The 27558-nt window shown below is 37.5% G+C and overlaps 1 protein-coding gene across 2 annotated transcripts; it reads right to left on the bottom strand.

Moving 5' to 3' along the window:
- LOC102229242 (myoD family inhibitor domain-containing protein) lies at positions 1 to 27558 on the bottom strand. 2 transcript variants are annotated; one of them, XM_023325782.1, is made up of 5 exons: positions 27091 to 27558; positions 25034 to 25216; positions 11545 to 11664; positions 3993 to 4364; positions 1 to 3303 (listed from the first exon to the last, which is right to left on the bottom strand). In XM_023325782.1, exons 2-5 carry the CDS (start codon positions 25176 to 25178, stop codon positions 3050 to 3052), a joined length of 891 nt encoding a protein of 296 aa, XP_023181550.1. In that variant the 5' UTR covers positions 25179 to 25216; positions 27091 to 27558; the 3' UTR covers positions 1 to 3049. The 2 variants fall into 2 exon arrangements, with proteins under 2 accessions (XP_023181550.1, XP_014326215.1); XM_014470729.2 differs by having other exon boundaries at positions 25034 to 25191.

Here is a 27558-nt window from a genome sequence, read left to right as displayed (position 1 = left end):
TGTAGTTCACATTGTTTATTCAGATTTACACATAGATACCTTAATACAACTTCCAGGACAGTAAACAAAATGTAAACAAAATGACGTTTTGATGAATTGTACAGTCTAGAAAAAAAAACACAAAAACTCAAGTGGGCAAAACAAACAAACAAAAAAAAAACATGTTCAGATTCATTCAGAGCAGAAGCAGCCAGCCCTTCGAGTCCAACTTTTATTGTATAATCACATAATAAACTCATCAAAGAAGACATTTTTAAAGAAAGCAAAAATAATACTGAACATGGGCATTACCGAACTAAGCTTGTTCTATTCCAGTTTCTATCTAATAGACGTTACACAGGGAGTTTATATATCAGGAGGAGGAATCCTTCAGGATAACCTGGATGTCTACATTGTGTTCTCCATCACTAGATCAAGTAAGAAGCGTCTTCGTCACAAGGTTTGAATATAAAACTATACAAATCATAATTTCAGTAAAAGATATTGAGGCAAGACATACATTTTTTCCTATTATTTTTATTGTACTTTAATTGAAAATTGTACAATATTGTTTATTTTTACACTGTAAATCTATCTCTGATAGGCATGTTTTAAGGCCTTCCTAATAGGTAGTTTGTAGCACCTTATCTACACGTTAGGTGCCAACTCCTGGTATACTATCAACCTAACCAGTAATAGGACTCATAATTTGGATATCTCTTACATACAGTACCTTGCAAATGTTTTCATACTCACATTTTTGTCATATTGCAAACACAAACGTCAATGTATTTGATTAGATTCTGTATGACAGAACAACATGAAATAGAGCAAAACTGTGAATTGAAATGAACATAAACCAAGGTAAGAACTTTTTTTGAAAGTTTACATATTATTTTTGTTTTAATTGTGTTTATTATGAGATTTAATACTGATATCAGGATCTTAGAATTATGCCTATTGATATCCTCAGTGCCTAAAACTTAGGTCATCTGTTAACTGTACATTCATTTCCATAATTGGCTCTGTTTAACTCCTTATTTCTTCTTTGTTTTGTCATTTTTGTTTTGCCTCCTGTTTTTTTATGTTATTCACCCTATTTTGTAACATTAATTATGAGGTTAGTTGTCCCGGGTTTCCTACTTAATTTGTATACATACATGACATGACTGCACACACAGCGGAAAGACTTAGCACAATGCTTCCCTGGTCTGGTGACAGAGAACAGTTCCCTATGTGTACCATAATTATAATTTGCTCTTGGAATGGTTTGTAAATATATCTAACATGGCTAACACTTCTGTACATTTCATCTTTCGGCATGATTTGATCTACACAAATCATCCTAAAAATCCCGCTGTTTCCAGGTCACTCCAGGCTTTAAAATGAGTTTCAGGGCATACACATCCAGTTTGATTCATCATTTCAAGCATTACTTAAACTCCTTGGATTATATGAAAATAAAACAGCAAATGCATTGCTGCTTTGATGCAATCAAGTTGAACACAACAATAGAGTATCTTTATCAGTGTGAGATTTCAGCCCATAAAATGGGTCCTTATCAAACACATTAGTGTCGCACATTAGCCCTTCTATGTACAAGTAATTAAAAACCTGAAGACTAAAGTCCCAAAGGAGCAAAGGATTTCTCAAACAGTATTAAACCAGAGGGAAAAAAAGATTTCTATCAAGTCTCTTTAAAATGCACAACTGATCTAAGTGCAATCTTAAGAGGTATTGGTTTGAAAAGAAGGTAGGCGCTGCAGCACATGACTGTGCATGGCTTTTATCAAAACTGTACCATTCATGCTGTAAGCGTAAGGATCTAACTTAGCATAATTTCATAGGATTTTCAGTGGAGGAATTAAATTAGAAGCAGAGCTAAGTCTGCTTTACAGAGAGCCCAGCTAAAAACTGATAACGCAGAAATGTGATTTTTTTTCCCCTTTACATTAGATGAAAAATGCAAATATCTTAACTAAAATCTACCAAACAAGGATTAATGGAGATTTGGCAAAGGCAAGAAACCTACTTGGAAATTCAGGCTTTAAGCTGATCCAAGACCATTTAAGGCCATTTCACATGGAAGAAATGATAGAAAAATTAAATGTATTAGAAAGCAGATGAGCTGGCATCCATTAAAAAAAAAAAGTCCTTCGATAAGAAATGTAAAAGTAAACAAAGCTTGAAATGTTAAGTGGGGAGAGATCTTTGCATAAGAATGCCCTCCGTTCACAAAAGAATAGACAAAAATGTTCATTGCCGATCATATCAACAATTTTTTCATTGATGTCCATTTATGAAGATTCCCATTTAGTTCCTATATTTAGGCTGATAAAGGACGCTTCCCCTGTAATTAAGCCAGGTAAGTAAAGCAGCACATTACCATCAGAGATTTGTGTGTCATATTGCAACAAGTCAAGATTTCAGCGTCCTGTTCAACAAGAACAAAAAACACCAGAGGATGTGACATCTCCCTTTTAACAGGTTTTCCAGAAAGGCCACAGCAACCAATCAAGAATTTACCCTTGCCAAGGACAGGAGGACCGGCTATGTTTCTACTGAGATCTGAGCGACCAGTTCCCCATTATTCCATTGCTCTTATCTGCAGAAACACTAAAATCCGGTTAAATGGAGCCATTTCCTCATTTGCCTTTAGAGGTCACTTTTCATGCTTGAAGAACTCCAGTAATTCAAACGGCGCTGGGGGTTTCATTGTAATAATAGCTAGTTCAGAGAAGCTACAGAGGCTCGGTCTGCACTCACAAAACAGTGCTGAAATTGTCTCTGCCCTGCACAGCCAACTGAGTGAGAATGAATCAATAGCTCAGACAAAGCAAGGAGGCCGTGTGATCAATAAAGAAAATAATTAGGTCACATATTTTTGCTTTATAAACCCTGTAGAATAAGTAGGACAGAGCTAGTTACACCCGCTGATAGATTTTCAATCCAGATGCTCAGGGAACACTGAGCGAATGTAGCGCTGCTTCTGATCTTAGTTGCTCCTGGGCCTCGCTATGTCTTGCATAGCAGACGTCTACTTTGCCCCATCCGGCAGTGGCTGGATGCCTCAGGACGAGAAGCAAAGACTGCAGCATTCCATACAGATCTCTAAACAGTCTGCAGACTCACAACAGGCGTCAATGATGCCACAGTCCATGTCACAGGGCAGGTCACAGTCACCACACTCCTCCGATGCGCAGCAGCAGCAGAAACACGAGTCATCGCCCGCGCAGGAGCCACAGGTGGCACAGTCCAGCACAATGTTGCAGAGGGTCAGGAACTCGCAGAAGAGGCAGGCCAGGATACAGTGAACACAGCAGTCTGCATGGAAAGGGACAAGATGAACGCCTTTATTGGTATTTCTATGTCTTACATCATGAAATAATTTCATGTTTTAGGCCTATTTGCAAAAATCCTGCTAACATAAGAAAAGTAAAAAAAATCTCTAACCTAAATACATTTTTACATTAAAACAGATATTTTAATCCTTCCTTAGGTGCTGGTTTCTTTGATGGCTTCCCATAATGTTGCATGTAGTTCTGCAGAACCTACAGAACAGATTACTTTCCCAAAGTTAAATGTTACTTTCCTGAACTGTCCATGTACTTTTTAGAGATACTTTCATTTTCCATGCAAAACGAAAGATACTTGTTGCCTTCCCAAACTTACCAAGTATTTTCCCAGAATTTATATATTACTTTCCTAAAATTGTTATCAAACATACAGGCTAATTTGGCCAAACAGACGTTAAGGGACTTTCTGGGAACCTGCATTTTAATTCCTAGAAGTTTACAGCAATGCTTAGATATCAGAATCATCAAATTCACCAAAGTTTAATACTGTGGATGTTATTACAAAAGAGAGAAGGACTGAAATAAATTATATTAAGGTAGCATAAGATTTCAGTACTTCTAAAATTAGCTCTAATGTTTGATTTTACTGCCTGTACTTTCTTCTCACTGTCCTCAAACTCTCATTAGCAGTACTCTGCATCTTCATCTGTTTCTCACCATCCTGTGCGTCTGTAGGAATCTGGGAGCTGTTGCTCTTTGAACTGCTCTTGCTCCTCTTACTGCCCTGGGATGTGATGGAGGGGTTCGAGCGCAGTTTCTTGGTGTGTTTGGGTCCTGCAGAAGATGACGATGAGGTGGAGGAGCCTCCTCTCGGCAGAGAGCCCAGCTTAGGATGTCTGTGAGAGCCACCATTCCTGACGGGGTTGGACTGAAGGCCGGGCAGGTGTGTTGTGTGCATGTGATGTGGACAGTGCGTCTGAGTGGGGTGCGTGTGTTCATGGCTTTTGACACCGTTGCGCAGCAGGCTGCCGGGCTGCGACCGACAAGGTTGGGTGTAATGGATGGGCGTGGATCTTGCTGATGGTTGAGCTGTGGATCAACAAAAACACAGACATTTAGACCAAGAAAGATAATTAAACACTAGTTTGTATTAGCGGTGTAGTCTTAAAACTTTATTTACTCAAAATTCTATAAGTATAAACATATGTAGAAAAAAAATCCCCACATTGTGCAATTCTGCAATGCAGGGACAACTTTAGAATCCCAGATTAATTTAGCATCACCAAGGTGGCAAACATATCTGAGCAAAAACTAAATCAGCTATGCTCATGGAACTGATACCTATATGTTAGTCTTTTGCATAGCCAAAAAACACAGGCAGATACCAATGTCAGTATATTGTGTATAATTACCAATATATCAACAAAAAAGTACCTGATATGAATCTAAACATGTCAATCTTTGGTCAATGCACTGTTCATTCTACCTCCCTGTGCCACAGAGTGCTGCTTTTTAAAGAAACCAGGAAGAAAAGAGAGAAAATAAAGAACATTTGATAATCACTTGGAGACAGTTAACTCACACAGGCATGCTTTGATTGGCTGCTGGTTGTGGTCATGCAACAATCTAGTGTTATTTAAGATTCTTTCATTCAGCGTTTTCTAACTTTGCTCCAGATGTCTGGCACGCTGTAGGGCCAGTGTGTGTGTGCAGTTGGAAAGCTAGAAGAAGCAATCATTCTTCTCTCTCCAAGGTGTGTCAAAAGTCAATACCTGGTGCTCTCTAATGTTATGTCTATTTTTGCTCTTTTCTTCTCAGTTACATATTCTTCCTCCTATGTGTGTTCATCTTTCCACCTTTTATTTTCCTCCTTAGTCTTTTGCGTAGTTGTCAAGCATTCCCTGCTCGCCAAGACACAAATTGCAAACCAATGAGAGTTGCTGTGAGCATTTTATTATATTCTTCTTTGTTGTGAAGTATTTCCAGTGGAATTTTGAGCTGTTGAGAAACTCATATTTCATATTTCTGAGCTTGTGATGTTTGAAATTGTATCTGTATGCGAGTGGAGTATAAAGCAGGCAAGCAGACAGAAAGAGAAAGAGACAGAATGAAAGAGAGAGAGAGAGAGAGAGAGAGAGAGAGACGCCGAGTCCGGATTGTCTCCAAACAGAGATTGAGGTTAAACCCACTCACATACAATATATGCATGCAAGAACACGTGTGAACACACACTGCACATGCACACATTGAAAGGAAGGGAGAAAAAAAAATACACAAGGTCCCTTTGTTTGCAAGAGAAAAAATGAAGAAGAAAGATGGCTCGAGAAAAAGGGAGGAAAACTTGAAGGCTGTTGCTTCTTGCGCATTTTTGGGATCAGGATGATTCATGGGTGTGACTCATAAACACAATGATTCAGCAATGCGAGCCAGTTAAAAATAACAGCAAATAAAAAGCCAAGTGAGTGTGGCATAAACATGATGAGGTTGGGCAACCACAATGTGTTTCTGATAGCTGAGTGTTTGCCATGAACACGGTAATAAGAGTCAATGAGGGTCTTGCAACCTTCAGGACAACAGCTTTATGAACATGTCGGCAGATATTTTGAGCTACGAAGCGAGTGTGAGTGAGTCACTATGTTTTAAAATCCACACTGCCATCTTCACACCCTCCATCTCCAACTGCTTTTCCTGCTTCTCCGATACCCTGTACTTACACACTTCCCTCCCCGGATCAGAGAATAGCTCTTTCTCTCCTTTGCTGAAATGAGTCATGACTGTCTCTGTCTGTCTTTATCTAATTGTCTCTTCCACAGTTTGTCTGCGTTGGCAGGAGAGCCTAACTACAGACATGAGCTCTAAACCATGGCAATTAGACAAAAAAAAACAAAAGGTGTTTCTGCCAGCAATCAATTCTTAACAGATTTTGAATGCCAACTATAATACTGTGTTGTTTTCTCACAATTGTTTCTTAATACGGAAAAATATGTAGATGCAAGAACTTGACAGAATTTCTCTCACAGAAAAAGTTTCCCAACATTTATGCAACATTTCAAAACCATTTCAAATGTTTCTAAAGTGCCTGTAATTTGTCCCAGATTTCTTACTACTGGATTTTACTGGTCTTCTGTTACAAAGTTTAACTGTTTCACCCAGCACTGATAAGCTCTGAAACCGAGTTAATAGGGCTGAGCTTTAATTCAGTATTGCTTTGAAAAACGTATTTCTCACACCTTTGGCTGTTATCCAGTGACTTAAGAACTTACAGTGTACATTAGACTTATTTTCTTTGCCTTACTAATACGAACTGTATTCAGTTAGAGGCACCGTAAGTCAAAATCCAAAGGAGGATATAACTGTAGATCTGCAGGGACTTTTCAGTCCAAGAAACATGAGAACAGTACAGCTTTGCTGTTATGTGTTAATATTTGTGTCACAACCTTTTTAGAAATGGGACAGATTGTAAATCTGTGAAGAGTAGGCCTGTCATAATAATCAATAAATCATGATAAATTAAAACAAACTCAACTATTTCCATTGGCATAATTTATCATTTATCTCTTTTTTTTCTCTTTCTAATAAAAACTGGAACATAAAAGTCTTCAGTATGTAAAACTGTATAGGGTTAGTCCAATGCTTGATTAATCAGAATATTGTGAAAAGACATAAACTGTAGAGATGCGACATTAAATTGTCTGGTGACAACAGCAAAGGATCAGCAGCTTGGTCAGCCTTGACAGATGATTGGTTAGTTGGAAACTCAAAAATCCTATCTTTTTTCATTTAGTGAATGCACCATATTAAGCACTAACATTGACACTCTTAATACAGACAATTATATTTTAGTCATTCTGTTTTGAATAAATTTAATTTAGCTCTACTGACAACATAGTCACTTTTGTCATTTTAGCAACTAAGTTATACAGATATGTAATAATGTAATTATAATAACAGAAATAATAAATATAAAACGTAATTAGGTATGCTCCTCCACAAAATATGACAGCTGGCTTTTCTACTGTTGATATGTCTGGTAAAACACAGCTGCGTACTGAACATCTGTCTCGTTTCATCATCTGATAGACATAGTTCGGCATTTTTGAGCTTGAAATAATGTGGTATATGACATAGAAAACAATCTGAAACAAATCAGTTTTTTCTTTTGTGGTTTTCACTTGGGGAAAAAAAACATAAAAATTAGTCACAGAATAAATAGGTGGCTTCATTCACTTTCTGTTTTATTTGGCTAATTTGTTTTAGCTGCGCTTGATAAATGAAGGAGAACTCTGTGCAAATCCTGAAAGAAAAGGCCTTAAATTTGAATAAAAACATATGAAGGAGCAACTGAATGCCCAGGAGCTCTAATGACTATCAACCAACCACTTCTTCCACACATGGACCTGAAGACATTACTGCCTAAAAAGGTAGACTTTCCAACATGAGTCCGTGTCTTGTTGCTTGGCAGACAACGTGAAAGGAGTTTAAACATGACAAATGGCAAATTTAGAAGAAGAAAGCCAGAGAAAAATGAAGTGAATTAGTCAGTTTTACAGAAACGGGAAACAGTGAACAAACAGTCTCTGTGTTTGACTATAATCAAAAGCAACATCACAGTCCTGCTAGACATCCTCCAAACACCAGCTAGCAGCCACTTTGATGGTGAAGATAATAACAAACAGCTCCTCTCAGCATGTGCCCTGATTTCCTGAAGAATCAAAATACCATAATTTAAGTTCTCACGCTCTAAAAATATGCTGTAAAAAAAAAAAAAACTCAAACTAAAAATATTACGCCATAAATGCTACTGTGATCCTGTCAGTAATTAATTACATGTGTCTCACTATTTCCAGTCACGGTTGTGAGCAGTTAAACATCTGTGAACATGAGTTTCCTGCTGCGTCGGTGACGTCAAAGACAACACCGTGCTGATGACATCACCTGGCCAAAGAGTTTTACTGTGTGTTCAAGCCAGCCCCATATGTTAGTAAACCTCTCTGCACATTGTTCTCAGACAGCTTGCCACGCACTTGGAGCCAGACACACGCCATCGTCACTAGTTCTGTGCATCCACGGTTTGCAGACACCCCCATCAACCCACACACAGGCTTTTGCAGATGTCAGCAGGCCGTGATCTCACAGCAAGCCTGAGCACAGTTTTTTTTTTTTTTTTTTTTTATAACGTCCACACACTCATTGCAAAGCCAAAATATTGTACAAACATTATTGATTTATTGCTTGAAAATGACATAGTCCACATTTAACGTGCTCTCACAGAACACCCGAGTCACAGTACACAGACAAAACAAAGACAAAAAATAACAGGGATGTCGAGGAGATAGATGTGCACTTTTGCTGTCTGTAGAAATGCAGAGCTGGTGGAGACAAACTTGAATGTGGAACTGGAATTGCTGTAAAGACATGGAGGTGGGCTAAATACATGTCACACTTGTATAACTTGCCTTCCACTGCAAAATGATCAAATTTCTTCCAAAGTCAAAACAAAATAGACAAAATGTGTGGCTGTAAAATGAAAACATTTGAAAAAGTTTAAGGGCTGCAAAAAGCTGCGCAACACAGGAGGAAATCTTTGATGACCTGCAAATATGATAGTTGGACAACCTTTCCAGAAGAACATATGGAGCGGGTGGATTTCACTTATTTTACGTTGCGAAACAAAATGACGCAGAGAAAAAGCATGAAAAGGAAAAAAAATCTGGCTTTAAAGTGTTTAGCCAAGAATCTGAAGTGGAGACAAAGCGCAGACGGGACAGGTAGAGGCAGGAGAATCAGAGTAGACATTCACTCATCCACTTATTTCATAGAACGCTGTGTTCACCTACTTATCCATTTATCCACTTCCTGTCTGACATGCTGGTTATTTAGTTAGCACAAACTAGCTATTATGATGTCACCTATAGTTGGCCTTGGATTCAAAGAAAAGATCTCGGGCTCCAGCTCTCTAACACATACTCAGATGACAGCTTATACAACCCCTTCCTCGCCCCTAAATTCCTCCTTTCAATCACCACTCACTCACTTAAATCATCTCTCTTCTTCTCTGTGCAAAGAAGCGAGGATGAATTTAGGCCACGGAGGAGGATTTAAATTTTTTTCACCATGCTGTAGGGTTAGCGGCTAAGCATGAGAACAACTTTGTTAGATTTTTGAGGGTGTTATTATTGTGCAGTCTTGTCTTCTAAAGAAATAAATGACATAGCAGAACCAGGTTAAGAGTAAGGTTGAGAAGTCTTATTTGAAAATGAAGGCACAAAAAATAAATGCGGTGGAGTAATGGCACAACATGACGTGCCTAGCCTTTGGCTCTGGTTCAGAAATCTGACTGTGACTGCACATCAAGGCGAGGAAGACAGTGTCTGTCTCTCTACGACCGAGACAAAACCACAAGACTTGTAATTTGAGAAAGAAAAGCCAGTGACGGTGGTTGATGATATAAAGCGTTTAAAGAAAGCTTGGATTTTTGATGCCTCTCGTTAGTGAAAGGAGAAAGAGAGATGCGGCTTTACGGAGATCTGATGAAGACGATTGAACAAATGTAAAAAAAAAAAAGAAAATCCCAAAAAAACAATATGAGACAAAATAACTATTTCTCTTTAAATGGATGAAAAATGGAAAATTTGGTTTGGCCAGGATGGACAAAAACTGCTTTACAGATGAATAAAAATGGAGAAACAAAACCTCGGATTCTTTAACAAATGCAATTAAGAAGTTATTCCAGAGCCTGCTGACAGTAAGACTCCCCTCTGGGACACAGAGAAAAATGGCCAAATACTTTTTTCTCCTTTTAGATCAAACAATGGCCAAACAGCAGGAATGTTCCCAAAGTCAATTTGCCTTGAATCAAACTTGCTCAGCAAACAGCCCCACCCTTACAAAAAATAATAACATTAAACTTTTCAACATTTTCTGATGTTGCAAACCACTGGATCAGACTGGATGAAGAGTAAACCATTTCATTGCAGCGCTGGCTGTTGTTATTCTGCTGGAGTCAAAACCTCCAAATCCTGGTTTAACAAGTTTTCCTCCAGGATTGCCCGACTTTTAGCTCCATTCATCTTCCCGCCAACTCTGGCCACTTTGACTGCAACTAATCAAGAAAAGCATTCCCACAGCATGATGCTGCCACTATCATCTTCACTTGTGACACATGTGTTTATGTGAGGAGTGTCAGTTCTGTGCCACACATAGTGTTTTGCATGAAGGCCAATAACTTTAATTTCCGTCTCATCTGTATACCTTCTTTTAAATGTTTGCTTTGTTTTCTACATTGTGAAATAATTCAAAATGGGATTTCTTATGAAATTCTTCCTTATGGTTTTCTCCTTGCCACTCTTCCATAAAGGACAGATTTGTGGTCATCACAAAACAACAGCATGTTATATATGGACTATATTTAACACTCTGATGCCTTCTGAAAGCAATTATGGGAGGTGACGATACTTTTCAAGACACTATAATATCAGCTGTATATGCCTGTAGTCAAGAGAAGTATGCAACAAAATAAACAGGAAGCAGAGTGTTGGTTGCTTAATGAATAAGTGTATGAGTCTGCTATTGTTTTTAAAAGTGCCTCCATCTTCCTGTATACACACCATAGCTGCAAATAGAGTTTCTAAATATCTTGAGGCAGGAATTTTTCAGTGGTCTGTAATCCAGTTTGCTTATAAATGAATACTGAAAAGGCCTCTGTGTGAATAAAGTTCTCAACAGAATGGGATTAATGGGAGGCAGAAGCTGGGGAAATATGCTCACTTAATTAGTCATCAGGACTTTGCTTTTTTCCCGTTATTTTGTTATCTATAATCTGACTGACCAATATGTACAGTGAATCCTAAGTGATTAGTAAAGTCTGGGAAATGCTGACACCCTAACTATCCATTTCCAAAAGAGAAAAGGCAGGAAGAAAGATCATTCAGAAAATAGAGGAAACTGGAAAAGTCAAGAGTTCTGCACATAAACCTCTAAGTTCAGACTTGGGTGGAGATTTGGTCATGTACAAAACATTAACTGTGTGTCTGAATACCTGACCTATTTCTTTGGGGTGTGTAACTGTATCAGTTAAAGGTCAGGATAATATGACTCATCTGAAGAGCCATCAGTAATGGAAACTGAACTGATCAGTCTCTCTCTCTGAGAGTGTCTCAATGGGTGTGTGTGTGTGTGTGTGTGTGCGTGCGTGTGCGTGTGTGTGTGTGTGTGTGTGTGTGTGTGCGTGTGTGTGTGTGGGTGCTGATGAAGTTGCTCAGTTACTCACACGTAATGCTGTCGATGGGTGTTGTGTTGCAACTATCTCCATCACCATCACCATTTAATAACCTTTCAGGGGTGCCATTCACCCTCAATATGAGGGGCTCAGTGTAGGTGTAGGCCTCATCTGCAAAAACAAACACACAAACAGGTACATGCAGTTAAGCATTAAAAAAGAGGGTAATGTACAAAATATCTATTTTAGATAGAGTGGGTTTGCATCCCTTTTTAGATTCAAAATTTTATTTCATATTAAACATCCACAGGAAAGCTATTTCCATCATTTCCCATCTACCAGCACTTAATTAATTAAAATAGAGTAGTTTTGCTGACTTCAACAAAGCCAGATTTTGTCTGTGTGTTGGTGAGTGCTCTGTCCTAAACCTCCATCTGGAAGCAGTTAAATCCAACCCCTTGTGGCTGTTTAGGGGTCTATGTGAAGGCTTGTGAAATCTGTGCTGTTCTGTGTGTGTGTGCGGACATGCATGTGTGTGTGTTTGAGTTGGGGAGTAAATATATGTTCAAAATGTACACATAAGAGGACATCCATGTGATACACATGCAGTAAATATGACAGGTTGTATGTGTTCAGAGACACCATACAGTCCACTAATGAAGCCGATTTTTTCAAACACACAGAGACAACACAGGGGCCTTCAAAGTGAGGCAGGCGCAGGCCTCTGAGAGGTGCAGACTCATTCCTGGGTAAATGGGAGCCAGCTGGGCTTGATAAATACACACAAACTGAGCCACGTCCTGTGCGTGGACTCAACACTTCCCGGCTATGTTTATTTACTCTATCCGCTCTCTCACTTCTCTATCTGTCCTCTCCTACATGTCCCCTGACTTTTCCCCATACTCTCAATTTCACATTCCTCTGCACATTTGAATTAATTCAATAGACTAATAGCCACTATTTTGGCAGAACACATCATCTCTGAAGAGGCTGAGATGTAGACATTTTCGAGAGGCCCTGTGAAGAACCTATGAGTTGTCACTATTTCACTTTTTGCCAACAGTCATTTATATTCTGGCTGTTGCTCATCTCCAGCTGCCTATAGGCATCATATAAAGATTGCAAGTCCATCACAGAGACGAACAGAACAAACAACCATACGCAGACAGGTGGACTTAAGGGTAATGTAGTGAGAATCAATAAATTATCATACATGTTTTTGGACTGTGGGGAAATAAAAACACATGCTGAAGGAGAACATGCAAACTCTAATGAGTTAAGGCCCCTGACTAACATTCAAACACAGAATTTTATTGCTGCAAGGCAACCGTGCAGACGACAACTTAAAATAGTAAAGTAATGTTGACTGTAGTGCATTTAAAATAGCCCAGTACATAAAAAATGTTACAAAACCTGAAGTAAATTTCTACGTTGTGCATTTTGCCCAGGATCACTGTTGAAACTAAATATTAATTACACCAGAGATTACTAGTGTTGCAACACAATCTGAGATCCATGTAACACATATTGTGAAACAGAACTGAGACGCAGTCTATTGTCAGGGTCTTGTGCAAACATGGCATGGAGCAAAGGCGAGAACAAATCATTACTTGAATGTCAATTCTTCCTATCTACACATACAAGACAGCTGTGCTGGAATCCATGAACTTTAGTTGAGGGAAGTTTATTTTTATTTACAAATTTGAAAAACATAAGAGACCAAAAGCTAAACAAAATAAATAGACTTGCAAGGAACAATGGCAGGTTATAGAATACATAGCTAGATATTGGTTAAGAAAATATAACTGCAGTCCTCCAAGTAAACAATTAACAAAAACTGAAAAAGCTTTGAATATAATAAATATGTTCAATGCTGCATATAGTATAAAAAAAAATAAAAGATTAAAAATAAAAAAAATACTACCACGTTTTTAATTGAAATGTGGTTTTCTTAATTGTGTCAGAATTTATTTTACAATACAAGAAAAAGTTTTTATAAACAATGATAACTTAGTTTGTTCTGAGCACCATAATGTATTTTTTCTCACAAATTTAGCAGAATTTTTTCTAATATATATGAACTTGATGTATTTGCTGTAGCTACAATCCAGTAGCTTGCCATCATCAGCATGTAATTGTGTCTGTGATTGGAAATGACTGATTTCCATTCAGTCATTTCTTAAAGCAACTTTACGAAACCTTTGAGGATTGAAAAGTGCTATATAAGTCTGATGTAATTTCATTTTATACACACATTTTATCATTATGTTGCAGATCTTGTCTCTGACATGTGGACAATGTTTTGTGATAACTTTTGGATACAAAAGAATAATTCTGATTTTTGAGCTATTAAAAACATTTTATGTAGATTTGAAAAGAAAAAAAAATACAAGTGCTTGTTAGATGACTTTCTTTTCAGTGCAACAGATGTGATTTTTCGAATGAGTGTTGACTCAGTATCAACACTTTAATACTAAGAGGAGAATGACAAACAAAATTCCTAAAGTTTTTATAGCAAAGAACAACTAAATATAAAAATGTTCAAATACAATTGTGAAAAAAATATGCAATTTATTTCTATGCCAGGGATTTATTTGCACAGCTTTATAAAAAGAAATCTTCATTGTCCTAGATTATTGAGAACTACCCTTTATTTTACCCGATCAGATTTCAGCTGCCTGCAGGGCGGTATGATCTAAAAGTATGTGGCTTCTTACTTAACTAGCCTTTTTTATTATAAACATTTAAACCACAATTGTTGAGCCTAAGCCCTTTACCACCAAAGCTGTGGTGCCATTCAAGTTCCCCTTCAACCAGTTGCGTGCTGGCACCAAAAACAAACCACCAACCCACTCAACCTCTGGGCCGTTTCTGAGATCTGAAAACGATGAGACTAATCAAAATCAGACGGGAGCAATAGAGAATGGGTTGTGTGTTTATGTTTTAGGATGAACATGTGTGCTTGTTCGTGACCGTGCACCGACGTCTCTTTGATGTGTATCTGCAATACGGCGTATGTACACGTGTCAGGAGCCTTAAAGGGGTGACTCAAAGGAACTGCAATCCTCCAAGTAAACAATTAACCATTAAAACAAAGGCATATGTATCCCACAGGGTAATGATTAGTTCAAACACACAGCATACATACTGACACTATTTAGATGAGAAGGCAAACGGTTTGACATATCCTGTAACAGCTGCAGGGGACAAAATCCTGCTGCTTCTCAGATAAAATGAGCTTGCTTTTCAGAAAACCATTCAGAAGTTTTTCTGTTTGTTTCCTTTCCCAGACCCCTTAAAACTCTTTCTACAGCATGGAAAATGACCTCACAAAGCATTTTTTTTTTCACATTTTGTTTAGTAACACCCACAAACATCAATGTGTTTTGTAGGGGTTTAATGTCATAGCTCAGCAGAACCACCTTTGGCTTTGAATACATCTGCAAACATTTTAGAGAACCTTTTAAATAAAGTCTAAAACAGCTTTGCCAATTCTTCACAAAATCTTTTTTATTATAGCATTTTGAATCTAAGTGGAAAATGCAAAATCATATCTTGAAAGCTAACATTGAAAAGAAAATCTTGTGTTTTTAAATCTCTCTATAAATAAAAATGTTATAAGTGTGACATACTGTATATTTGTATTTAATCACCTCTTAAGTAAATGGTTTTAGAACCATCTGCATTTATAACTCCAAATGTTTGTGGTATTTCTGTACTGACGTACAGACTGAAATTTTTGCCCATTCATCTTTCCTTAATAGTTTAAGAATCTGATAACATAAATTTTTAAGTTTTGCCACATATTAGACTGAGAACAAATTTGGATTTAGGTCTGGACTTTTAATTGGCCCTTCTAACACATGGATAAACTTTGAAACCATGCCATTGCGATTCTTGTTTTAGGGTTACTTTCCTGCTGGAAGGTGAATTTTTCCCAAATCATTTAATGCTTTTCATTAAGGCCAAAAGTTCAATTTTAGTCTAATCACTACTGACTTACATTCAACTTATTCTGAATCTGCAGGTTGCAGTTATACCATGCTTTTTCCATTTTTAAAGAGACGAATGAACAGTGGTTCATAAAATGTTCAAAGCCTCATACATTGTTAAATAGACTAACTGATTCAATCTTCTGACAAACTTCTGAGACTATCACAGACCAGCTGCAATGAAACTGAAGTTAAATTAGACCCTATTTACTGATTAGGTGGCAGTTAAAAGAGCTGAAGCTTAATGCATTATACATTTTTCATTTGTATTTGTAAAAAACATTTGAAAACCAAAATCGTATCCCTTATAACGCCGCACTGCTTTGCGACAGTTTATTATGTAAAATCTCAATAAAATACATTGAAATTTGGGGTTCTAATGTAATAAAAGGTGCAAATATTCACGACGCCTGAATAATCCTGGAGTGCAAATAGAGAGAGGTGTCAACAGGAACCATATATGGACTTTCTTAACACCTATAAAGAAGGAATTAGGCATACACAAATACACCACAGGTGGTAATTACGGTAAGTAAAAAAAATATTTTGGGATGTTTGACTTTTCAGCTGGATTTGTTTAACCACTTTAGACCTAAACACAAAATCTTACATTGCCTGTATCGAGAGAGTGAGTCAGGGTTTTATTTGGGCCAAGTTGCACTTTATTGTATTTTTTACGCACAAGCTAACTCATTAAAAAGAAAATAAATCTGAATATAGCCACATCCACTGCTGCTAATTAGAATTCTAATTTAGATATTTGAAGTATTTGAATAATTTATGTGAATTGAAGGTTTAGCCACAGATCAACACGAGTTATAATTTAAGATGCCATACCAACTCTGTGGCCGACAGTAAACACTGAAACCAAGTCAAACTATGTGCAACTACTAAGATCCTTATCAAGAAAAAAATGATGAAACAAAAGGAACACCCAACTAGAGAAGTGGTGTGGGTTCTTTTACTACCCGTCAGCAAATAATCATGCATACATAGACAAAGAAATGAAAAGAAAAAAGGGTGCAATTCTTAGGCTGCACTCTTGCCAAGAGCAAACAGAAGCATGCACACGCATACACACACACTCCCACACACACACTGAGTGCTGCATTGGAATATGTCCAGAATCAGAGATTACAGTGAGAGAAAGAAGACTTGTAAGCTCATTAAAGACAAAAAACTGTCTGCAGATGAACAGGCTTTTGGGTAATTTAACTGTGTGTCTTTGTCTCCTCTGGGCCATGAGAAAACACAGCCACTTACATGACAGCTATACACCACACAAGCACAGTAAAAAATAAGGAGCAATTTTAAGGTGTAATATTAATGCAGTATTATAATAAAATGTTGGCAAAGACATTAGCAGTCAAAATAAATACAAATAAATAAATCAGAATAAACCAGAATGAATCAATAGATTTAACTTCAAAATGGTTTGCACTTGTAATAATTTATCTTCATGTTAAAGTCTGTACGAGATCTTACTCTCAGCAACCTGGATGGTCTCTGCAGGGTCTCTCAGAGGTCTATCATTCTCCATCCTGCATAATGAGTAGTGCAAAGAGATCCCTAACGCATTAGGGAAGCTGTGCACTTGTTGTTATGCAGGAAAGACTGAGAATTTCCCGAATCTCTGTGGTAACATCATGGTGGCAGTACGTTTGAAGGAGGAACTTGGTAGCAGCAGGGGAGGCACATCCAACAGCATGCAGGCATCGCATGCATTGGTGTAATTTGCTCATTAGAGAATTTGAAGGAGGACTGGCCTCATGCCAATCTAGCCACAACCACACTAGACTGGCACCACATCAAGTAAGTCATTGTGACGCCTCTGGCACTGTGACTGCAATTCCTATGGCATCCTAGTGCTGCTCTTGCTGCAACAAAAACTCGCCGTGCTTTACATATTTGCTTAAAGCATGGTGAGGATAAGAAAAAACGGAGCAGACTCACAGGTTTTATAACACACAACTCATATACACACAGCTTCAGGGACCAGAGCCTCTGTTCAATGGGCTCACAATGATCAGAAAAACATTTTTTGGTATATGATGTTGTCTGACTGCTCTCGACTAGAGATGCCCACAGACACCTGCAAAAGTTTAAAATTACTGTGTAGGATGAAATGATGAAAATACTGATTATTCTTCCTTCTCTGCAACAAAGCTTAAACAGGTGGTTGAGGGACAGAAAATTATAAAATATTAAAAATACCTTGAGGAAAATTCTGTAAACTGTGTGGAAACCTTTAAATACTGTCATGATATCTGTAATAACAGCAATGTAGAATATCCAGAAAAAGCACAAGGGAGAAACCTGTGTACCAACAACTAAAAGGTCAATAAACTTCTGCTTCTTTTCACTCTGAAAACAGGTCTCCAAAATGCCTGTAAAGTTGGATTGTTCTTGGAACGTCTGAAAACAATAGAACACTCTTAATTAGTGTGAATGGAGCCTTACAGTCTGAGTAGTTTGTGCTTTATTTTCTTACCCTGATCAGGCAGATTTTGTTTCGTGAATTCAGCTTCTAAAAGGTTAAACAGGGTTGCTTGCAGATTCCTCCTCTTTCCTGCTGGGTGTGCCTAGGACCCTTCAGTGATCCTAAAACCTCTCATTCCCTGGTGAGATTTGTAATTCTTGAAGTAATGTCTCAATCTACCACTGGCCCTACTACATGGTGGATACACCATCAATAACTCCAAAGGAAGTTGAACCTCAGGCATCTAAATGAGATGCCTAATCTTGTGGCTTCTTTTCATGTGAAGAGGCAGCAGCCTAATTCTGAGCTCTCCTTCAGTTCCTATCTCACAGCCAAGCCGCCCTATTCAAACAAAGCTACTTTCACGGATCCTCCTATACCCATATTTTTGGTCATCACCCAAGTCGTGTAACTTAAAGTGAATAATATAAGATTACATAGTTTTTTTCTTTACTTTACATTTGTGTGAAGCTCTTAAGTTCAATCTTGCATAGCTTTAATGTCAAATAATTTGATCATTCTTCTAACTTAGGGGCAGCCAATTTAATCAAGAAGCTGCAGAGTCCTTTCTTGGCTGCACCACTTGGCAGATGTTAATGGGAGTGAGAAATAAAAATATATATATACTCTATATTTTTTAAACTCTTTTCTAACCATGTGGGATGTTAGCGTAACTGAAAAATACTGGCCAGGAAATCTACAACAGGCATAGACATGAAATCTGATGTTTCAAGATAAGACATTTCTCTTATGTCTGAAGATGTTGTCTGTGCTAATCACAAAGGATAACCATCCCAGACCCCCAGATCTGTGAAAAACAGATTTGACTTTTAGCTGAGAACACAGTTTTCACTTTGCTTATCGTTTTAATCACCAAGCCTACACTACGAATGAATCCTGACAAGCCCGAAAAGAACATGCAGACGGATGCTGGCTACAACTATTATGTCTTTCTTGTATTTCATACCAGAGGTGTTGGATTAAAAGTGTGAAAGTGAAAAAACAGAGAATTTTCTGTTAGTTTATAGAGACACACTCATAAGAAAACGAGACTGGACAGGCCACCAAAGCAGCTACAGTAACAGCAAAACAAGGTTCTCAGCTCTTTTTGTTTTGCAAGGTGGTAGAGGAAAATATAGTATGCTCATTTTTGTTGTTCAAATATGCAGTAAAAATTCCTCAAACTCTTCCTGGTTTATTTTGATCTCTGCAGGAAACCAAATTAGACACAAGGCTCAACAAACCTCAGGCACCCAAAAGGGATGAGTGAGGAAACAGCCACATACACACACTGAAGAAAAGAGCAGAAACATACAAGATGCTGCAAATATATTCATAAATGGTTCAGTTATGTTAAGAATAAAGAGGACATATGCTTTAAAAATAATAATTTTAGCATGGTTGTCAATTTGCCCTTTGCACTAAAGAGTTTATTGAAACTAAACTATTTTTTATGCTTACATCGCAATGTAACTATAATAGAAATACTTAAATAAATACCTTCTCAACATAGGCATATTGGTTACATCAGCGGCAGAATAAATTACAAGGGTGGAGAAAAGCTGCTCCAAACCACCCACAATGCAGCTGTGTTATTTGAACATACACTATATGTAGTCATACTCTTACTTCATATAAACATACAAAAACCCCTTTAAATTGCTCATGGTATATATTGCAGGAGAAAATCTGAAGCATGTCACAATAACATTTATATGTTATATGCATAAACATAAAAATTTTAGTGCTGATGATTTTTTTTCTTGTTTGAACAACAACAGATGGCCTATTTGTCCACATTTACACATGGAATGCTGTTTTTAATAAAATGTAAATTAAAATAGATACGTTTTTTTATTATTTTACATTTTTTATTATTGTTTTTGAGAGAACTCTATCTCATTTCAAATCAGGAAAAAAAACATCTTGGTTGAATAAAAAATATTTTACATTTTAATCTGCAAGGCATACTAATAATTTTAATTTTAGAAAATAAAAGCTCAAAAAAGTCAATAATACGCCCACCCACCATTTTTTTATTTTTATTTTTTACCAAAAACACTTAAAACGTTTTTTTGAAATGCATGCTAATGGAAATTACAATGAAAACTTTGTGAGAAATCGACACATCTGAAGGAAATTTTGAAAGCTGTCAGTGGCAGACTATGATAGATTGTGCATGTAAGACTTTTTGTGGAAGAAGTATTTTATTGGAGTACATTTAACTTGGATCCTTGTGGATGTAAAAAAAACAGTTTTATTTTCAATGTGGTGCTTTTCTGTTAGTGATATGAGACTTTTAACGGTAAGTTGGACATTATTTTGTATTTCCGAGTGGTTTGACAAAAGCGTTTACTTTCTCCACATTTATGATTATATACGTCATAAGATATATACAGTATATATCTGTAATCTCAAAAATCTTAGCTTTCCAATAATCTATAATATGCATATTAACCTAAAAAGGGTTTCACAAAAAAAACATAACATTGTTAAGTCCCTCCCGCAGATGCAAAAACACATAATGGAAAATCAACCACACGCCACTGACATTGCTTTGCTTCAGTTAAACATCCCACAATCCTTTGCTGTATCATTATCACTGGCCAAATAAATACCACAAGGCCAACCTCCTCCCCCAGTAAAATCACATACACAAGACGTAAATAAACCATTGATTAATAATATCAGCTCTGTTTTACTTATGAGACAGATACTGATATATTAAAAAAAAGAGTAATGTCAATCAATATTAATGTTAATGCCAATATATTGTGCATTCCTAGTCACAACTAAATAAAATCAAACGAAAAAAAACAAAAAACAGCAAACCGTACAATTGCGTACCACTTTTGGTGGAATCAGCCAGAACAATTACTCTAGTTTCCCAATTAGGTAACTTGAGCAGCTAACCTGTAGCTAGTCCTTTACAATAGGTATTCACAACCCCACCTATTTCTGCTCAAGGTTGTTTTTGTTGTTGAATGAGTGCAGAGTTTATTATGTTTGATTGCTTTGTCCCAAAGTTATGACTTATGGATGTTTCAGAGTATATCATGATATAGGAGATGAAGTGCAGCTGATTCACAACGCCTCTTTGTCATGTGGGAGGTCACCTAGTGGACGTCTAAACTCCTAACTTTCTGATAACAATACAAATATCTTATCGTTGATCCAGTGCCAACTTTGTTACACTGGTTTTAAAGTGTATCAAAATGGTGGTCCGAAGGGGTCTTTATTTCTTGGTTTGACCTCCGACGTCTTCAACCCGTGATAATGACCCTAATTAAGTCATAACTCTTATACTGGGAGCTCAAAGCTGTATTCATTAAAATTGTCATTTTTATATAAATGACATTGTTTGATGAGTAAAACAGACATAAAAAAGCCATTTAGAAAGAAAGATTGAGACAGAAAGGGAAATATAGAGAATGGTGGGATAATTATTGTTCGTAAAAGAGACCAGAGGAGCTTAGCATGTGGTGAAAGGCTCCTGTTAAATACACATACTGCCTCATTGTATCTTCCAGCTTAAGTGACAGCAACTCTCTCAACAAGCAAGAGAAGCATGCACACAACAAAATGTTGGTCCTGTAATAATGAAGTAGCAATTTCTTCTGTCAGGAAAATACTCCTATCTGGGAACAAGGAGGTATGCAACTTGCATGGTATATTCTAAATGCCTGTTTTATGCTAATACTACTAACTCTGTGTCATAACTCAAACTCATAGCAGAGACAAATTAACAATGGGTGTGAACATAAACATTCACAGACAGATCACCTGCAAAAACTGGATTTTAAATAAAGGCATAACAAATATTTGTGAAACAATGTCCCCATCCCCGTGTGTCACAACAGCATCAATTCATTGCAGCAAAAGAATCTGTTTTGTCATTTGTCTACTTCTTGGACTAACAATATGTCAAGCCTAAATATGAAGCCGTGAAATGAATCATGGATTTCTGTAACAGAATATCAAAAATAAAAAATATCAAAATAGAATGACTAACCAAAGACTATTAGTCCTAATAAAACATAAAGTGAATAACTCTACACTGATGTCTCAATATTATATTGAGACATGCATAAAAACCAGAATCTAATTAACTAGTCAAATCTAGTTAATCTAGTTTGGATTGGAATATACAAAACTTTTGTGAAAAAAACAGGATTTTTAGTTTTCTCAAAAATATTCCTAAATATATGTTGTTCTTGTGAAACTACTATTGCTTATCGCCTAACATACATACCACTTTTACACCCCTTTTTTATGTTGTAAGAAGGATTGCTTGAAATGTCAGATTGATACATATGTTTGTTGCCTTGCTCACAGTTTGGTTTGGGTTGGATGTGGATTGAAGCCAAGTTGAAAGCAGCACCTTGTTGCCTTCAGCAGCAGCTTCACCAATCTTTCCTTCACCTTGATTCACCTACTAATTGTGATCTACACACATTGTGGTGGTAAAAGAATCTACACTTAACTCTGTCTTTGCTCCCTGAGGAGCATCCACAGGTAAAAATAGCACAGAAAAGACAGCATGTTTGGGCACAATCCACATGTTTAATTATTGTAAAGGTCCTGAGGAATGATCATTAACTTTGATACCATACTTATACTCATAGCGGTTAACCACAGTGCTATGAAACAGAGATGTCAATATGATAAGAAAATATTCTCTATCATAATCATGGCCAGCTGAATCATATTATGCCTTTAAAAACAAGTAAAAACAAATATAAAACTCTATAAAATATTTGCAGCAGCTATGAAAGATTTTTGTAGCAGGTTCCCATGACAACAAACCACTTAAATCTCTGCACACTACCCTGTCTGTAAGCCACACCTATACTAATTACCTCATAAGACCTGCACCCGCATATACACTTAGTGCAGTTGTTTTCTCTGAAAAACTTGATTGGACTTGAACCGTAATTGGCCAATCCTGGTTGAGTCATTCAGACACATAACAGCCCCGAGCTGAGTCCACATCGTCCTGTTCCCACCCCACCGTGTCACTCATCCCTTAGCATGACAAAACTCACAAAGAGGGAAGGGTCACGGGTTCATTCTCTAACTCCCACGGGTCCCATTGTGGCATTTCAGTGTTCCACTGGGCTGAATTGGTCCTGACCCCACAGATCATCCAAGGCGGTACGTCACCTGAATACACAACTGTTGTGCCTGTCACTGATAATGCCTTGGACCTAATGAATCACCATTATTTCCAAGAAAAACACTGAAATGTTTTTTGGGGGGTTTTCTTGTCAGAGAAGCTACCAAAGTGTAGGCTTTGTTTTTTTTTACATACAGAAGAAAACAAACTTCCATGTGTATACACTTTCATAGAGGTGGATAAAAAGATTAACTTTAAATTATGTGGCTGTGTTGTAAAGAAAGCATTATACAAAACATACAGCTGCTTCGTGTATCCAACTATACAGAGATAAACTTCCTACTATAATATCCTCCACAGGCAGCAGCGTCATTATGAGTCACAAACCCAACTGCGAGACGACTAAAGAAGGACCTGCCCAATAAAGCCTCATGTTTCACCACTTGGTGTTGTTGTTTTCCAAAATATTTTGCTAAGCATGTTCACATCATGTCCATTATCTTCAGAGGAATGAGAGGCATGAGCTGTGTCTGCGTACAAAAAGCTAATATGTGATTATTTTTATTCTTGAAATAAACAGAATTTTGTTTTCATTATTATTGCATTCTATTATGTTGCTGACAAAAACAAATTAGAGAAGTCTTTTTTTTCTTATGTTTTTTCGGCTTGCTGTTCTTTCTTTCTTTTTTCAAAAACGCCTAGTCTCTGCTTTCTGTTCCTTTTTAAGCATTCATATTAATGAATGCTTATGAAGGCTTGATCAAACATGCAAGCCCACCTCAGTGCAGAATGACAAGAAAATTATCATTCAAATTCCCATAAAAAATGTAACTCATATCATAAATAGATTCCTTTGATACAGAGTGAAATATTTCGAGTATTTATGTCAGTTAATCTTCAATATTATGTCTCAGAGCTAATAAAATTAATCTTTGGAAAGATAGGATATTACATGCGACCAGATAAAAATGTATTTTTAACACAGAAATAGCATATTATGACATTTGTATGGCATAAAGTCATGGGGAGGATTGTAAAACACAAAAGGTCAAGAAGCTTCCGGTCCACAAAGGAAAGTAGAGTGGAAAAAACATTGCACAAGAAATAGGAATAATCACAGCAATGAGAGGATGTTTCCAGGACATGGGCAACAACTCATAAGACACATCAGAAGTGTCTTGTCAGGCTTGCCTGGACCTTTGGGCCAAAATCCTCTTTTTGAGATGAAAATCTGGTTTGCATTTCAGGCAGGGCGCCTGCTAGTGTCGAGTTTGTTTCCTCAAATCAACAGTCACCAGAACGTCTACCAAATACTGTTAGGAAACCTAACACTTCACTTTTCTGTCAAGTTTCACAGAGATGCTGAATTCATGTTCTAGTGGGAATTGGGACCCCCGACACTACCTAAAGCACCTACTTCAATGGCAGTGGTATCACAGAGAGTAACAGGTCAGCAAACTCACCTGAAATAAGCTTGCTGAACAAATTAATAGGAAAATGAGACACCAGAGCCAACAATGCGGACAAACTGGAGGCCACAATAAAAACAACATGGGGTTCCTTAACCCATCAACAGAGTCACAGGCCCATAACCTCCATGCCACGCTGCATTGATGCAGGAATTTAAGCAAAAGAAACCTTGAGCAAAGATTGAGTGCCAATATTGTACAGTAAAGGGTTATACTTTGCAGTAGGCAAACATTTCTTTGTTAAACATCAGTTATTTATTGGTCTTGTGCAGTATTCACATTTTCTGAAATAGTGAATTTTGATTCACATTAAATGCGTTGTAATGAATTAATAGAAGTACATTTATGAAATATATCACTCTGTATGAAATGAATCAGTTTCATTTTATAATTACTGAAATAGGTTATATTTTCTTTATAATACCCAAATTAATGGACATGCACCTTCAATTGTCGAATTTCTCTGGGATGTTTTATCTCTTACCTTCACCAGGAAAGGGGGGTGGACTTGTAGAGCTGTTCTCACTCTCTGTGTTCCAGTCTGTGCGTGAACTTGGAGCTGGAAGGTCAGGGTTTTCATTATCAGGTTGCTCTGCGGAGATGGTAGTGGCACTCCTCTCCTCATCCATGGGCGTGGGCCTGCTGTTCAGGGAGGAGGTGAATGAGCCTGAAGCAACAAGACCGTATGAATAAATGGGTTGATCTCTTAAAATCAAAAATGCAGCATCTGAACATGATGTCAGTATGAGTAGTGGCCACTAAGATGGATATTCAATAAGCTCTTTTGAAATACCGTAAGTAACCAGCTATAATGTTTTCATCTTCCACCATTTCAGGGAGACACACCATCTCTATCATTCATCTTAAGGCAGATAGTCTGATGTTTGCTGCAAACTCTCACTGGGCATGTTTTCTTGCCAGGTAATTTCCTCAAATTGAATATATTTTCATAACTTTTTTCAGCTAAACTAAACACATTTTTATTCATGATAATCAAACTGTACCGAATCTATCGAATAAACATTAGCTGGAAGATGGCAGGAATGCACAACCAGAACTTGCCCAAAAATAACTCTCTGAAACCCTTAAAGGCATAAGGAAACGCCATGACACTACATGTTCTGACAGTAAATAGTTTTTGGCTGCATATGAGAGGAATTATATAGATATTTCAAAATAGTCTGCAACAATTGAAAAGTAAATCTAATGTAGTAAAACTACTGAACCGTGAGACAGACTCATATATTTCAAAGCCTTTTTACAAGTATGGTTTGACATAACTGCAGAGCTCTTTCAAGAAGATCCAAATAGGTTTTCAGTGAATATTATAGAGTTTAGTGCTTAAAATACATTTTTCAATATTGCACACAATTGTATCTATATTACCTCATAAAAATATATATTTTGAAAACACACAAAATACTTTAATTTGTTATGAAGTGTTACATATACTACATTTTACAAATAAAATAAGGATATCATATGTTTCCCTCCTGCTATGCTGAATAAAATGTTCTAAAGAAATGTCCATTAAAATATGCTAATAAAAATATATTGCAGCTTCACATTAACTTTCACATTAACCACAATTAATATGTTTTGTTTACAATTGTCCGATTTAGGTCTAAATCTAAGAATTTTGGATTTTGAACTGGACGATGACATCTAGTTAATATTCTGTAAAAGGTTGAGATTATATTAAATAATAAATCATTCACGTTCAAGTCCAATAGGTGGAAGAGACTCAAATAGCAATTTGTTAGCAGTTAACAACTAAGCGGTGCAACCGCTGCAATTAACCGGCCACGCAAATTAGTAAATTAGCAAAACACATAAGCACCCTATCAATTTACCTTGCGGATACATTAAAACAAGGAAACTTTCAGTGTTCCGTTTTAAGATACATTTTGCCTAGTTCCTCGTAAATGTCTTTTGTTCGCCAGTTTTTGAAGGCCTCAGGCATCCGCTCCAAAATATGAGACAGCTCTAGCTTTTCTGCCTCACGTGCAGCCAAGGAACGGGCGCGCGCCCCACCAGTCAAACCAGCTCAGCTGGGCAGCTGTTTGCGCGCTCCCGTGGCAACAACGCTGCACTCACTGCCCTACGAAAAGTTTTGACAATGCACAGCGAAGTTCAGGGAAATAAACGTTCAAAAGGAAGACATTCATTAGAGCCACGTTCGCAAATATACGGCCACGAAAAACCGCGACAGGCTTGGCCATAAACTTCTGAAATAGCGAAACGTTTGTAAAGGTTTCGGGGGAAAAATAAAAATCTTCGTACCTTATACGACGTGCCAAATTTAAACACGTTCCGTGAGAAGCTGCAAGCGCATTAAACTATTATATTCGGGAAAATGTAGCCTACAGGGCCTAGAGTCGCAAAATGTGGCAGATATTTTGTTTACCTTGATTGCATGACTGTGCTCTGATTAAAAGCGAGTGTCTGCACGCTGAGGCCGAACTCAGCTTTAGTTTTTCTTACTTTTATCTTCACAAAACCACGAGGGGGGTGAGGGGGGGAGTGGGAACACAGCCTTACCTTCTCACTGTCTGCGACACTTCAGCAACCAAAATGTTTATTTATTGGTCTAATTCATCTCATCTCCTTCGCTGGACCTCGAGCTCCGCTGGAGTCCTCTTTCTCTCCAAACTTGGGTCTCTTCGCGGTGTCAAAAACTCTTCTCGGTTCATACAGGTGATACAAGCTCCAAAATACAGAGCATTTTCTTCAGCACAGATAGTCTTCTCTCCGCCTCCAAAGTGCCTGACTTCGGCTCGCCCCGTCCTCCAGCAAACCAGATGTGGCGAAGTTTGACTCCGCAGAAACCTTTGTTTTCAGGTTTGCTCAACCACTGCCGAGAAAGTCCAGGTCCTCCTGGAGAAAATAGCTAAGCTAATTATAACCTCAAGCTGAGGTGTGTATCTCCTTTTCTGTTATTTCGCCCCTCTCACACCCACTGTGTCAGCCTTTGACTTGTGCTGTTGCTGTTGCTGCTGCTGCTCCTGC

Source organism: Xiphophorus maculatus, chromosome 20, assembly GCF_002775205.1.
Source record: "Xiphophorus maculatus strain JP 163 A chromosome 20, X_maculatus-5.0-male, whole genome shotgun sequence".
Lineage (NCBI taxonomy): Eukaryota > Metazoa > Chordata > Actinopteri > Cyprinodontiformes > Poeciliidae > Xiphophorus > Xiphophorus maculatus.
The sequence above is the reverse complement of the archived record's forward strand: the minus strand, read 5'-3'. Positions and strand labels throughout refer to the sequence as shown.